At 39.9% G+C, this 13,673-nt stretch overlaps 1 protein-coding gene across 3 annotated transcripts in view; it reads left to right on the top strand.

Moving 5' to 3' along the window:
• Window positions 1-13,673, top strand: part of ESP4 (HEAT repeat-containing protein) — a 53,254-nt gene that overhangs the window by 15,377 nt on the left and 24,204 nt on the right. For all 3 annotated transcript variants that reach the window (XR_015813963.1, XM_088209498.1, XM_088209497.1), the window contains exon 6: window positions 5,090-5,264. Coding sequence is in view for 2 of the 3 variants with exons in the window: in XM_088209498.1 (XP_088065624.1) it covers window positions 5,090-5,264 (175 nt within the window). In the remaining variant the exon portion in view is untranslated. The remainder of the gene's footprint in view (window positions 1-5,089; window positions 5,265-13,673) is intronic.

Below are 13,673 nucleotides of genomic sequence, written 5' to 3'. Positions count from 1 at the left end.
AAATGTCAGTACAAAGTCCGCATTGTTCTCACAACTTTACTTGAGAAGTCGTTCGCTGAGGTCTTGGCTTCTTCCTCGATCAACCCTAGCTGGGCGAGGAAGAAGACTCCTGACCTATCAGTGGCCGCAAAAAACTCAACTTTTGAATTTCAAATCTGCAATGGATTTCATGGGCACCCACCACCCAAACTGGGCCTGAATAAGTCCACCATTATTCAAAAACCCAGATATTCGAGGGAGGAAAAAGGAAGATGGGTTGATCACATTGGACCCAGCAAGGAGGCCTCTAAATTGTTTGTCTGTCCAAAGCTCAAACATCAGAAAAACTTATGGCAGTGGAGACCCAAAAAGAAAGCTGCTCCATCCTCGACCCGAACAAAATTCACTGACCCGGAACCACTTATGGATAAAACCACTCGAAATTCAGACTCTCCTCAAAACCTCTCGCAATCCGAATCCCTAATCTCTAATGCCACTGTTTCCTCCCCACTCAAGCAAGCTATCTATCCTGTTTCGGTCGCCAAACCCGCCGTGGTGCTCAACACTCTCCCATCAAACTTTGCTTCTATACCTAGTTTGGAGTTGGCCCTTGTTCCTAAAAGCTCCCCTTTGGACATATGCCTCCCTTCAGATATCTCTTTTCCTGACGACATGGACGCAGAGTCTTTCTACTCCTCATGGGTGCGAAGAAACATTCTTAGAGTTAGCAAATTGTTGGGTATCACTTTCGAAGGCTATGAATTCCAGGCCATGGCTCTGTTCGCTGAACTTGAAAATAGAATGCTTGAGAAGAAAAAAATGACGGAATCTGAAAAGAAGATGACGAAGAAGAAGACAACAAGTGGCTCCAAAGAACTAAAAAGATTGCAATTTGATATCAATTATGATGGTAAGCAGAGGCACAATAAGGGTTGTGGGGACTCTCTAGCCATTGATTTATGATTGATAAAACCATATCATGGAACGTTAGAGGCGTGAATGATTCGAAGAAAAAGAACATCATCAGGAGCTATCTCAGTCGATGGAAGCCTGATCTTATTTGTTTCCAGGAATTAAAATTGGATTCTATTAAATGACCATTTGGTGAAAAACTTATGGAATTATAAAGAGATTGGCTGATTATCTCTTCTAGTAGACAACACTGCGGGTGGCATATTGATCATGTGGAAGAAGGACATTTTGACCTGCATTGACCATCTTCCGGGTTCCTGCACTCTGTCCTGCCACTTTTCAAACACAAATAACAGCAAAAGATGGTTCTTCACAGGTGTTTATTGCAAAAGTGCCAATGACAGACACTCAGTACGGGCAGAGCTTTCTCAATGTCATGCGTTGGTCCAAATGGTGTGATTGGTGGTGACTTCAACATGGTCCTTAGTGTGAAAGATCGGCAAGCCAGTTCTCGGCTCTCATTTCTTAGGAATTCAAAGAGGGTATTGACAATCTCGGTTTGGAAGACCTACCTTTATGTTGTGGTTAATGGACCCGGAGTAACCAGAGGGAAGTTCCTTAATTCTCCCGCATTGACCGTTTCCTTCTTTCCTCCGATCTACTTCACTCCCTATCAGATATGCAACAACAGATACTTCCCCGCCCTCTCTCTGATCATTTTCCAATTTGTTTGGCTTTTAATGGTATTAAGTGGGGGCCGGTCCCATTCAACATCAACAATAAATGGTTAAAAATGTCCCAACTTTAGAGCTATGGTTTCTAAAGTCTGGATGGAAGCTGCTTTTTAGGGGACGGCAAGCTATCGTCTTCACTCCAAACTCCATCTTCTGAAAATTGAAATCAAAAGCTGGATCAAAGAGGTGGGAATGAAGGCGCAGACCCGGATTAATGATCTATTAGATGAGTTGGCGAAACTGGATCACTCTGAGGCTACAAAGGGTTTGGACTTTGATGACAGAGACAAATGAAATGTTCTCAAAGTGGAACTTGCTAACAGAATGCATTGGGAAGCTATCTCTTGGAAACAGAAAGCAAGGGAGAAATGGATCCGCAAGGGTGATAAAAACTCCAAATTCTTCCACTGTTTGGCCTGCCATCGAAGAAGAGCCAATTACATTGAAAGTCTGGTGGTCAACAATAAAACCATCACTGGAAACGAGGTTATACAGGAAGCTGCCAAATCACATTTCCAATCCCTCTACACTGAAAATGTATGTAACAGGCCAACACTGGATCACATTAGTTTTGACAAAATTGGGGATCAAGAGAGGTTACACTTGGAAGCTGAGTTTACCGAAGAGGAAATTTTTTCTTCCTTAAAGGATTGTGATGGCGATAAAGCCCCAGACCCTGACGACTTTAACATGACTTTTTTCAAGAATTTTTGGCATGGAATTAAATCGTATGTGCTTATGTTCTTCAATGACTTCCACAGGCATGACTCTTTTGTGAAACCATTAAACTCCACTTTCATCGTTTTGATTGCCAAGAAAGACGGTGCCAATTGTATCACTGATTTTAGGCCGATTAGCTTAATCAGTTATGCTTACAAACTACTATCAAATGTTTTGGCAAAAGGGTTTTCTAAGTCACTTAAATATATTATTGGTAACAACCAACACTCTTTCATCGATGGAAGGCAAATCACCGACGCAATTATGATTGCAAACGAGGTGGTCGATGGTCTGTCTCGTAATAAGAATAGCGGACTTTTATGTAAATTGGATATAGAGAAAGCCTTTGATAATGTCAGCTGAGAATTTATTGACTACATGCTCGAAAGAATCAAATAGAGGAGATGGATAAGAACTTGCATCTCCTCTACGAGCTTTGCTATTTTGGTTAATGGTTGCCCTTCTTCTTTTTTCACTGCCTCCAATGGTTTAAGACAGGGTGACCCTCTTTCCCATTTGCTTTTTATTTTAACAATGGAAGCTTTAAATAAATTACTATTGCAAGCCAGAACACTCAATCTCATCAAAGGTATCACGGTTGGACATGAGGGAAAAATGAAGATCTCACATCTATTTTTTGTTGACGATACTTCACTTTTCTGCCAACTTGATATCAGTACTCTCATTCACTTAAGATGCATACTTTTATGCTTCCAAGCGGTGTCCAGTCTAGGCATCAATTTGGCAAAATTTGAGATGGTTGGTTTGGGCACTAACACCGATACAATGGCATTAGCCCGGATATTAAATTGCAATGTGTCACAGCTGCCTATTAAATACCTTGGTGTCCCACTTGGTGCTAACTACAAAGATGGGGTTTCATGGGATTCGGTCATCAATATTTTCAAAAAGAAATTTGCAATATGGAAGAGGAAATTCCTTTCCAAAGGTGGGAGACTTACCCTCATAAAAAGTACACTTGCCAACCTCCCAACATACTACCTCTCTGTCCTCACTATTCCGGCCAATATTGCTAGCAATTACATTGCCATGCTATGTTTTCAAGCCATTTAAGGCCTTCACATCAACCTTTCAAAGTCTGAACTGGCAAGCTTGGGAAATGGGAGTGATACTACTAGGACGCCTTACTAGTGTTGTTAAGAAACTGGAAGCAATTTAATATGGATTTCTATGGAGTGATTGGAGGAGAAAAGGAAATATCATTTGGTGGTGTGGAAGGTGGTTAGAAAACCTTTGAATCAGGTGGATTGGGTTTGAGGTCTGTGGACATGAATAAGGCCATGGGAAGTTGATGTGGCGATTTATGAAAGAAAGATACATACTATGGAGGAGGATTATAGAAGCTAAGGTACGAAGACTGCATGGGGGTTTTAGAAAAAAATATACATGAGAAGGAATAAATTTCGGGAATGTATCAAATGGAGAATTGGTGATGGGGGGAGAATTGGTTTCTGGATGTTTTTGGCTTGAAGGGGGAGTGTGAAGGACAAGTTCCTCCATATATTTGCTATTGTTCATTATAAAGATATCTTTGTTGATGAGTCATATAGAGACAGATGTAAGGGTTGGCACGTTAAGGTCTTGAGAAACCTTGAGTTCACTATTTTTCGTATATCTAAACAAGAATTATGACCAACTGGTTTGGATCCTTAGTTTCAACAGGGATTTTCACGGTTGGGTCTATAAACATTTGGCCAAGAAAGAGCCCACCGAGAACAATTTCTGTTCAAGCAAATTTGGAAGGTAATTCACCTCCTAGGATCACTTTCTTTGCTTGGGAAGCAGGTTGTGAATGTATCTAGACCATCGACAAGTTGATGAGAAAGGGGAAGATCATGGTACCTTGGTACTGTTTGTTTAAGAGGGCAGAGGAGACTTGTGGCCATATTTTAGTTTGGTGTCCCATATCTATGGTCTATGATATATGGAATTCTGGGGTTCAATTGGGTAATGACTGGGACTATAAGGGATGCGACTTGGGCATGGAAGGGTATTGCTGGTTAGAGAAAACATTTGAGGATCATTCCTCTTGCAAACTTTTGGGTAGTGTGGAAAGAAAGAAATAGGAGAATATTTGATGGAGTAGAAGTGAATATTGATAAAATTAGAGCGAGATAGTTCCAAACCCTAAACTTTTTGGTTGAGTCAATCTTTGTACTTCGTGGAGGATTTAGGAGAATTAATTGATATCCTAGTTGACATGCAAATATTTTATACATGGGGTGGCAGTACCCGTTTGGTACTTCTACTTAATGATATTTATACTTTTTATTTCAGAAAAAGAGAAAAGAGCACCTCTTTTATATCCGGATGCTTGTAGATTTTCACAGAAAAGGGGATTCTAAAGAGAGTTTATGCATGGTTAACCCCCAGTTGAACACTTATAAATAGGTTATAGAACTTTGCAAGATTATTCTCCCTAAAGCATATGCTAGGTCATCATAAATTATCCTCTACATTTATGCCAATCAGATTTTTCCTTGAATTAATATCTAAACCAAAAACAACCTCACATACCTGCACAGTGGACATAACATTAAGCAGGCATGATTTATTGTACATGTCAAGAATTACTATATTCACTTTGTTTTGTTGACTAATAAGGATGAAAATACTAGTAGTATGCAGTTGGCATGTATTTGTTGGAAGTTTGATGCTTTTGTGATTGGTTATTATTCTTGTTAATTCTTTGTTGTTCATTCTTTTTTTTCCCCCTTCTTCAGTCTTTCAGCAATAGCAAAAAAACGCCCTGCATATTACGGGCGTATTCTACCAGTTTTGCTTGGTTTGGATCCCTCAAGCTTTATGATAAAAGGGATGCATGTTTGTGGGGCACAACGTGCTTTAAAGAATGCCTTCCTCTCCTGCTTGACATGTACTCACCCGGCTGCTGCACCGGTATTTCTTTTTGTTACTAGATATCAAGAACAATTGTGACTGCTTTGTTTTTTTTTTTTTGAGAAGGATTGCTTTGTTGTTTGAACTGGTAGTAATTTGCATTTCCTTTCCATTATTTTATGCGCTCTTCTTTGCTTCCCTGTACTCTTGGGTTGCAATCATCTTCACGTTTTATTTGTTTTATTTTCTAACCCCAAAACCTTTAATGGGTTATCAAAACAAAGAAAATTTAGAAAGAAAATAGAGGAAAGAGAAAAGGTGCATATTGCTTACACCTCAAGCATAGGTTCTTTCTTTTTTCTTTTTTGGAAAGTAGAAGCAGAGGTTCTTTCTATCTTTGAAAGTTTTAGATTTTTGTTGACTTGAGCTTTCCCTGGGAAAATAAGCATAACGAAGAATATTATTTAAGTTTTTCTTTCAATTAAATCTCTAGCCTATAGTGTTGAGTGATTGGACCTGGTAAGATGTTTTTGTTTTCCTTTTTTGTTATTGCCAGGACAATATATATATGTTTATATATATATACTCTTTTCTTCTATTATTATCTTATAAGTAGGAAAGCAAGATTCCGCTGGTTTATCAACCCCAAAGAAGAAGGGAAAATTCAAGGGAATGATGATATTAGGATTTCATTTCAGATTATCTAAGTTCAGTTCTTATTTAATTATTGTGGAATTGGTTTTATGTAATTAACTGTGTTGGCTGTATGCGTAATAAACTTTTAGGCTGTATAGGATAAGAATGAACCTAGTTTTCATCTAGATGTGAGAGATAGTTATTCTGTTGAGGGAGTGCTATTCCTTTGGGGGATTTGTAGTTCTGGTATAAAGATCACACCAGTTGACTGTTTTATCAAGGAAATTTTCTAGGAGTGACAAAAAATTCCATGATTTGGTAAATCCAAACCGACCTGTGTAAGTCCATCCCAAACTGCAAATCAGTGTTTAGGTGTTTGAATTTGGGGTCAGATTTTTTATTTTATCATGCAGGGTATTGGCCCCATTAATTGGTATTTTACTTGCATGAAGATGTCTTTTAAGGACCGGACAACGAGTAGAAGTATTAGGGGTTCAGGTTTGGGTTTGAAAGGGAAAAATTTTAGCATCGGAGCAATTGTTATGGGTAAATCATGTTCTTTGCAACAACAATTTTGAGTCCTTCCTCAAATTAAACCAAGCAATTTTGAGACCTTCCTCAAATTAAACTAAGAGGATCCAGTTAGGGATAGAACGGGACAAGAAACATACAATTGGGCGAGGTCATGAAATAGATTGTTCAAGCAACTAAACACCATGCTTTGGTGATTCAGTTATAGGTTCTTACCTGTGGTTGGTCTAGCCTACAAGTGAAACATACAACCACAGTGACGACAGTGTAAATTGTGGCCATTGAGGACCTCGTCATGACCCCATTGAGCTTGGCACTTTCATTTTGCATTTCTCCAAATTCTTCCCTGCTATGATGGAACAGTGATTTTATTAGCGTAGTTGAATAGTTGCAACCACTACTTTGGGTATCTATATACAGCCATGGAGGAAAACGTTACCCTTGTCTCTTTCCACCTGTAAGGAGACATTTTAGTCTAGTTTTTGAATCTAGAAACTGATTGTGTATATTTATGTTGGGAAGAGTCCAAATAACATTATATTTTGTGTTTCATCCCTCGACTTGTTAATAAGAAAAATAGGCAAACTATTATTTCAAAAACAAAATAAAAATGGCAAACTATCCAAGCTGCAACAAGATGGATTTGTGGCCAACTAATAGCACCTATTTGAAGAATGGGCTATATGGATTAGGGCATAATTTGTTTCAAACATTGGCCCCATTAATTGGTATTTTACTTGCATGAAGATGTCTTTTAAGGACCGGACAACGAGTAGAAGTATTAGGAGTGCAGGATAAGTCTCTGAGCCCAAGTCTGCTGAGATCTGCTGCATTAGTTCATATTTATTGCCAAGCAGAATTATACTGCCTCTTTGAAGGTTTTTCTTCTGTATTTGCTGATCATTCTGGTCTTCACCTCCACAATGACATGGCCACTGAATTTCAATGTTGTCAGGTAGCAGGAGTTATAGCATTTAGGGCAAATCAGTATCTTTACAGAAGGATAAGATAGAAAACAATATGTGCAGATGCATTGACTACCGAGCAAAATCATTATAGTGAATTTCCAATTCCAGTCAACAAGGAATCCTTTAAAGGATTGTGTGGTTCAGGTTTTCGAGAAAACTGGATCTTCTTTCCAATTTTATATTCATACTGCCGTTGCTGAAAAAAACCTCTTGAACTCACCATAGCCATTTTGAGTTCCTTGTCACACAGTTCTGATTGACCAGTGCCCCTTCCACTCTTCAGGTATTATTGAAGAAGTGATAATCCCTTAGACTTTGTCGCCTTATGTGGGTCATGCACATGAAGCACTTGCAGATGCTTCCCAAGCTCCTGTGAATTCATTCTTTTTCTTAGAAAAATTAAATGTTCGTTTGTGGAGAAAAGTTCTTTCCTTGGTCATGTTACCTCAGCTGAAACATTTTCTGCAGATTCCAATAAAGTATTTGCTATGCTGCAGTGGGCCATTCCCTCAGTTTTGCACGACTTCCTCAGATTAATAGGATATTATCACAAGTGCTTTATTTTTTTTTTTAATTTTTTGTTTTGATTTCTTTTTGTTTCAGCTGGATAACTTATCTGCTGTTCTCTTTGTAATGCTTTCTTCCTCTTATCTTAAGAAAATTTCTTTCCTACCAAAGAAAAAACAGGGTTTTTCAGGATTATTCCGTTCCTCTTTCCAATATGTTGAAAAATTCCTTTCTAAGGTGGATGATTTTAACTGCTTTTGAGCAATTAAAAGCACCAAGGAGAGGATACAAATTTTTTTTTTCTGAAATAAAAATGTGAAGTGTATTAATTACATGCATCAAGGGGGTGCAAAAATCCATGTACAAAAAAAATTACATATGTGTAAGCATATCAATTAGTTCACGTAAGTTCTCTATGGAATACAATTCTTGTTTCAAAATAAACACACCAAGGGTTTGGAACCATCTCTGCCTAAGTTTCTTGATGCTCTCCTTCATGCCCTCAAAAACTCTTATTCCTTTCCTTTCAGACCACCCAGATAACTACCAAGGGGACTATAATATTAATGAGATAAAAGTCAAGCAAAAATCTCTCCTCTCTTCTCTCTAACACTCTCGAAAATCCTCTCTACTCTCTCCTCTCTCCTCTCTCCTCTTGAGCTCATCAAAATCAAATCTTTCTTTTTCTACCTCCCTTTTCTTCTTTTCCAATAACACAAAATCTATTAAACTACGTAAGTTTATCCGGTGTATGATGAACGACCGGGTTCCTCTCCTTTAATCTAGTGTGTATAAAATGTTGATTTGTCGCACACTTCTGTTGCTCTTTCTCCGCTAAAGGGGTGGTCGTATGCTTGTCGGAAAACATAAATTTCTTACAATCGGAAGCAAGTCGTTCGATGTGGTGGCCGAAGGGTAGGGTTTAAGGATCTTTGAAAATAGAAGAGGCTTCCGAAAGTCTATCTTCTACAATAAGGAAGAGGTGGAATGGTTGAAGGAATGTTTTAGGTAATTCCGATGGGAGAAGGAGGAGGGTTATTGGGGAAGGAGTCGGGGAAACAAGGGTCACATCATGTGGATGGCTATGTGCGGGAACGGAAAAGGAAAAGTTGTGGTCTTGTCCCATATGAAAAGTGGTCATAAGAACAGTGGTACTCGTATTTTCATCTTGGAGGGTGAAACTGCACACGGATGGTTGCAAATGATGGAGGCTATCTACGAGGTTAGTGGGGTCAAAGTAAAGGCACCAGATTGGGTGACAAAACAAGATAAAAAAACTCATTCCGGCTTTTTTTCCAGCCACTACTACTAGTCAAAGCGCCATATTTGCTAATAATAGGTGCCCATGCTGCAATGCGGAACTGGTGGTCTGTTTGGGAAGGAAAACAAGTGCATCCTTTGCGGAGATCGTGTTAACCGACTTGCAAATCTTGAATCAGGTGGAGATATGATATCCAAACCCGTTTCTCAACCTGAATAGTTCAAAATTCAAAATCCCCAAAAGCCTCATATCACAGCAGGAATGACTCAATATAGGCTTGACAAAAACGACATTCTCCCTAGTCGTTTCAGCAAACTTTTGGGAAGGAATGCGCCAAAGGATCCGGTCTCAAGTGAAGGAGTTTCTTTGAAATTTGGGCCTAAATTGGGCCGAAGATTTACTTGGGTTGAAAAGGAAAAATGGCCAATTGGAGCGAATTAGGCTGGCCCATCAAATAGGCCTTCAAGTTTGGACGATTCAAAAGGATTGCGGTCAGTCCGTTCAAAAGAGTTGGTGGAAAAATTAAAAGGAGAACGAAACAAGACACAAGAGTCGTGCCCTAAATAGGGTTTCTTCGACTGGGTGGGAGCCTTCGGGTTTGTTGTAGGTTGTGGGCAGAGAAAAATAATTTATGGAAGTGATTATTAGCTCTGCCATGCCAGAACGAGAAGGTGAAGGTTTTCACTCAACAATTGTTTGTTCGAGTGAAGCGGAGATGATGGGTCTTTTGAAGGTTCGGTTCGATGAAGAAAACTCCCTCGGCTTGGTCGAAAGTAAGGTTGGAGATTTTAATGATTTTTGTTTCCCATGTCCTTTGTTGTTCAATGATGGACAGGACCAACTGCTGCAAATGTTAGATGCCTCGACATACGGGCCTAGCATGGATAGCGTGGAGGAGGTTGAGAATGATCATCTTCAGCTGACTCTTTAGGTTAGAGAGGCCTCTATTATGGGGGGATTCAGAGTTCGTTGTTGGTGAAACGCCCTCGGACGACAGCTCTGACTGGGTTCTTGAAAATGTTCAGAGAGTTAATGAGCTGGTTGGAGTGGCGTTTGACGGTGTCAAATATAGAGTAACGGGGCTTTTCAAAGACATGGAGAGGAGCCGCTTAGAGAAAGAACAAGCAGAGGTGTTGAAAAATAAAGGGAAAGGGAAAACTGGAAGTGTGGTTTCAAGGGAATTAAATAGACCCATTTCTTCTATCAATTATGATGGAACCAAAAGGGAGAAGGGGAGAGAAGCGGATTTGGAAGTGAAAAATTTAAGTGTATAGAAGGATTATCTCTTGGAATGTACGGGGTATAAACGATGGTAACAAAAGGAAGATAATTAAAGGTGGTCTATTAAGGTGGAAACCAGAAGTTGTTTGTCTTCAGGAGACAAAGATGGAAGTGCTTGATGAAAAGGCGGTAAGAAGCCTATGGAATATGAAGGATACTGGGTGGCGGGTCCTCCCCTCTTTTAGTGCATCGGGGGGCATTCTCATTATGTGGGATGATCGCATAATGAATTGTGTAAACTGCACGCAAGGATCTTTTACTTTGACTTGCATTTTCAGAGATATCAGAAAAGGTATGGATTGGATGTTCACGGGTGTTTACAATCACGGTGAAGGGAGGGACAGTGCTTTGTTATGGAGGGACTTTATGCAGTGCAAAACAAGTTGGAACGAGCCTTGGGTAATTGGGGGTGACTTCAATATGGTTCTGAGCAGATTGGAACAGTCTGGAGACCATTTCAACCAAAAATATGCCGATGAATTCAAAGACATCTTGGACAAACTAGACCTTATCGATCTTTCGTTAACTGCAGGTAAATGGACCTGGACCGACCACCGCACAGGGCTTGCTAGTTCTAGAATCGACAGGTTCTTGGTTTTTATTGATGTACAATATTATTTTCCTAAGTTATATAAAAAAAAGCTTAGCAGGTTAACCTCAGACCACTTCTCTATTTGCCTAGAGACGGATGGTATATTGTGGGGCCCCTGCCCGTTCAGATTCGATGTTAAATGGATGTATGTTCTAGAATTTAGAGAGAATATTAAGGTTTGGTGGGAGAGCTCAAGTCCCGCAGGTACGCCCAACTTTATTATTGTTCAAAAGCTTATACTCAAAAATGTGATAAAGCAGTGGTGCAGTTATGAGGGCAAGAATAACGAGCAGCAAATGAACTTCCTGATGAAGGAATTAAATAAGCTTGGATGAGAAAGAGGAGAATAATTCTCTGGGAGCCGAGAAATGGTCTCTCAGGGAGACTTTAAAAGAAAAAATTGGCGCTTTCCTACAAATGGAGGAGGCCAGTTGGAGGCAGAAATTTAGGGAAAAATGGGCTAAGGAGTGGGACAGAAATACCAAATATTTCCACTGCCTCATTAGCCACCATAGAAGAAGTAACATCATTAGCTCTTTGAGGTTCGGGGATGTTCTGATTGAAGGTAATCAGGAGTTGAGGAAAAAGCCAAGTGAATATTTTGCTGAACTATTTACAGAACCGATGAATTTGAGACCCACTCTGGATGGGCTTTCCTTCAACAGTCTTGATAGGGAGAGTAGCCTGAAATTGGAGAAGCCTTTTACGAAAGATGAGGTTTTTAAGGGACTGAAGGATTACAACAGAGATAAAGCACCTGGGCCAGACAGTTTTCCCATTATTTCTGGCCGGTGATTAAATCTGATGTGATGAAAATGTTTGATGACTTCAACAGAACTGGAAAATTCATTAAAGCACTTAACTCCACTTTCATTGTTCTCATCCCGAAGGTTAGTGGGACCAACACAGTCAAATACTACAGACCTATTAGTCTGGTTGGGAGTGTGTATAAATTAATGCTAAAGTTCTTGCTAGAAGGATGACAAGGGTACTGGATAGCATCGTTCGGGTCCTCAACATGACTTTGTTGGTGGCAAACAAATTTTGAATGCTGCACTTATAGCTAATGAGTTAGTGGATGAGATGATCAATAAGAAAAAAGATGGAGTTTTGTGTAAATTAGATATGGAGAAAGCCTACGAAAATGTTAATTGGGCCGTTATTGATTATACGCTCATGAGGCTCGGATTCAGTATTAGATCGAGGAAATGGATCATCACTTGCATTAAATCGGTGTCATATGCAGTCATCCTCAACAGTGGCCCATTCAAGTTTTTTCATCCCTCAAAGGGTTTGAGACAAGGTGATCCCCTTTTGCCTTTCCTGTTCATCATAATGATGGAAGCCCTTAACAGAATGATCGCAAAGGTCAGAGGGCACAATCTGTTTCAGGGGCTGTTGGTGGGAAAAGGTAACCGCAGGGAAGAGATAGCACACTTATTTTTTGCAGATGATGTTCTGTTATTCTGTGAACTTGATCTGAAAACTCTAATGAACATTAGATGTATTTTAATGGGGTTTCAAGCGGTCTCTGGTTTAAAGATTAATTTGTCCAAGTCAAAATTTGTTGGGTTAGGTGAAGCGGAGGATAAAGTACAACTGGCTGAGGCTCTGGGCTACAAAAAGTTACTCTTCCGTTAAAATACCTTGACCTACTGTTGGGGGCAAACTACAAGGATCGTGGGACTTGGGAGCCGATGATCAGTAGAGTTAAAAGAAGGTTAGCTGGTTGGAAGAAGAGCCTTCTATCAAAAGGGAGCCGACTCACACTTGTGAAGAGCACCTTGAACAACTTGCCAATCTGTTATCTCTCCTTATTGTCTATCCCATGTAGTGTGGCTAAGAGATTGGAGTCTTTTCAAAGTAATTTTCTGTGGGGGGATAAGGACGATGACAGGAAATTTCACCTAGTTGCATGGAATGAGTTGAAAAATCCCATGCAGAGTGGCGGCCTTGGGATTCGGTCTTTGCTGGAGATGAATAACGCTTTTCAAGGGAAATGGTTATGTCGTTACATCACTGAGGAGCACGCTTTGTGGAGGAGAGCTATGGCCTCAAAGTATGGTCTCGATGAGATGAGTTGGGTGTCATGTGGTAATCTTAGATTCCACAGAAAAGGCCTATGGAAAAGCATATGGGATGGAAAAGATAATTTTGTTAAACAGATTAGATGGAAAGTGGGGTGTGGGGACAGGATCAGATTCTGGGAAGATGATTGGTTGGAGGGGGGCCCTCTAAGAGACAGATTTCCTGCTGTTTTTGATATTGTTGTGAATAAAAATATCCGGGTGCAAGATTGTTTCAGAAGCAGCCGAGATGGTGAGGGGTTTTGTGCAGGTGGTGTTAACTAGAAACTTAAATGATTGGGAGATTACTGAATATGAAGTTGCTGAGAGTGTTGGCTGAGATAAGATTAGGCAACAACGAGGACAAACCTGAATGGAGACAACAAAAATGATTCCTTCTCTGTCAAATCTTGGTACAAAAAGCTCAGGCAGGTTCCTCTTTTCCAGTTTCATAGGGCAGATGTATTGCCACATTTCCCTTACAAATTGATTTGGAAGATCAAGGTACCCCCAAGAATTTCTTTTTTTCTTTCGCTTGCGAAGCTTGCTGAGAGTGCATTTTGATCATTGATAAACACAAAAGGAGTTTAATTTTGGTAAATGCTTGCTACCTATGCAAGCAGGCAG

This window comes from Carica papaya, chromosome 8, assembly GCF_054855325.1.
Source record: "Carica papaya isolate Zhongbai chromosome 8, ASM5485532v1, whole genome shotgun sequence".
NCBI lineage: Eukaryota > Viridiplantae > Streptophyta > Magnoliopsida > Brassicales > Caricaceae > Carica > Carica papaya.
Note: the sequence above shows the minus strand (reverse complement) of the source record. Positions and strands in the feature narration are given on the sequence as shown.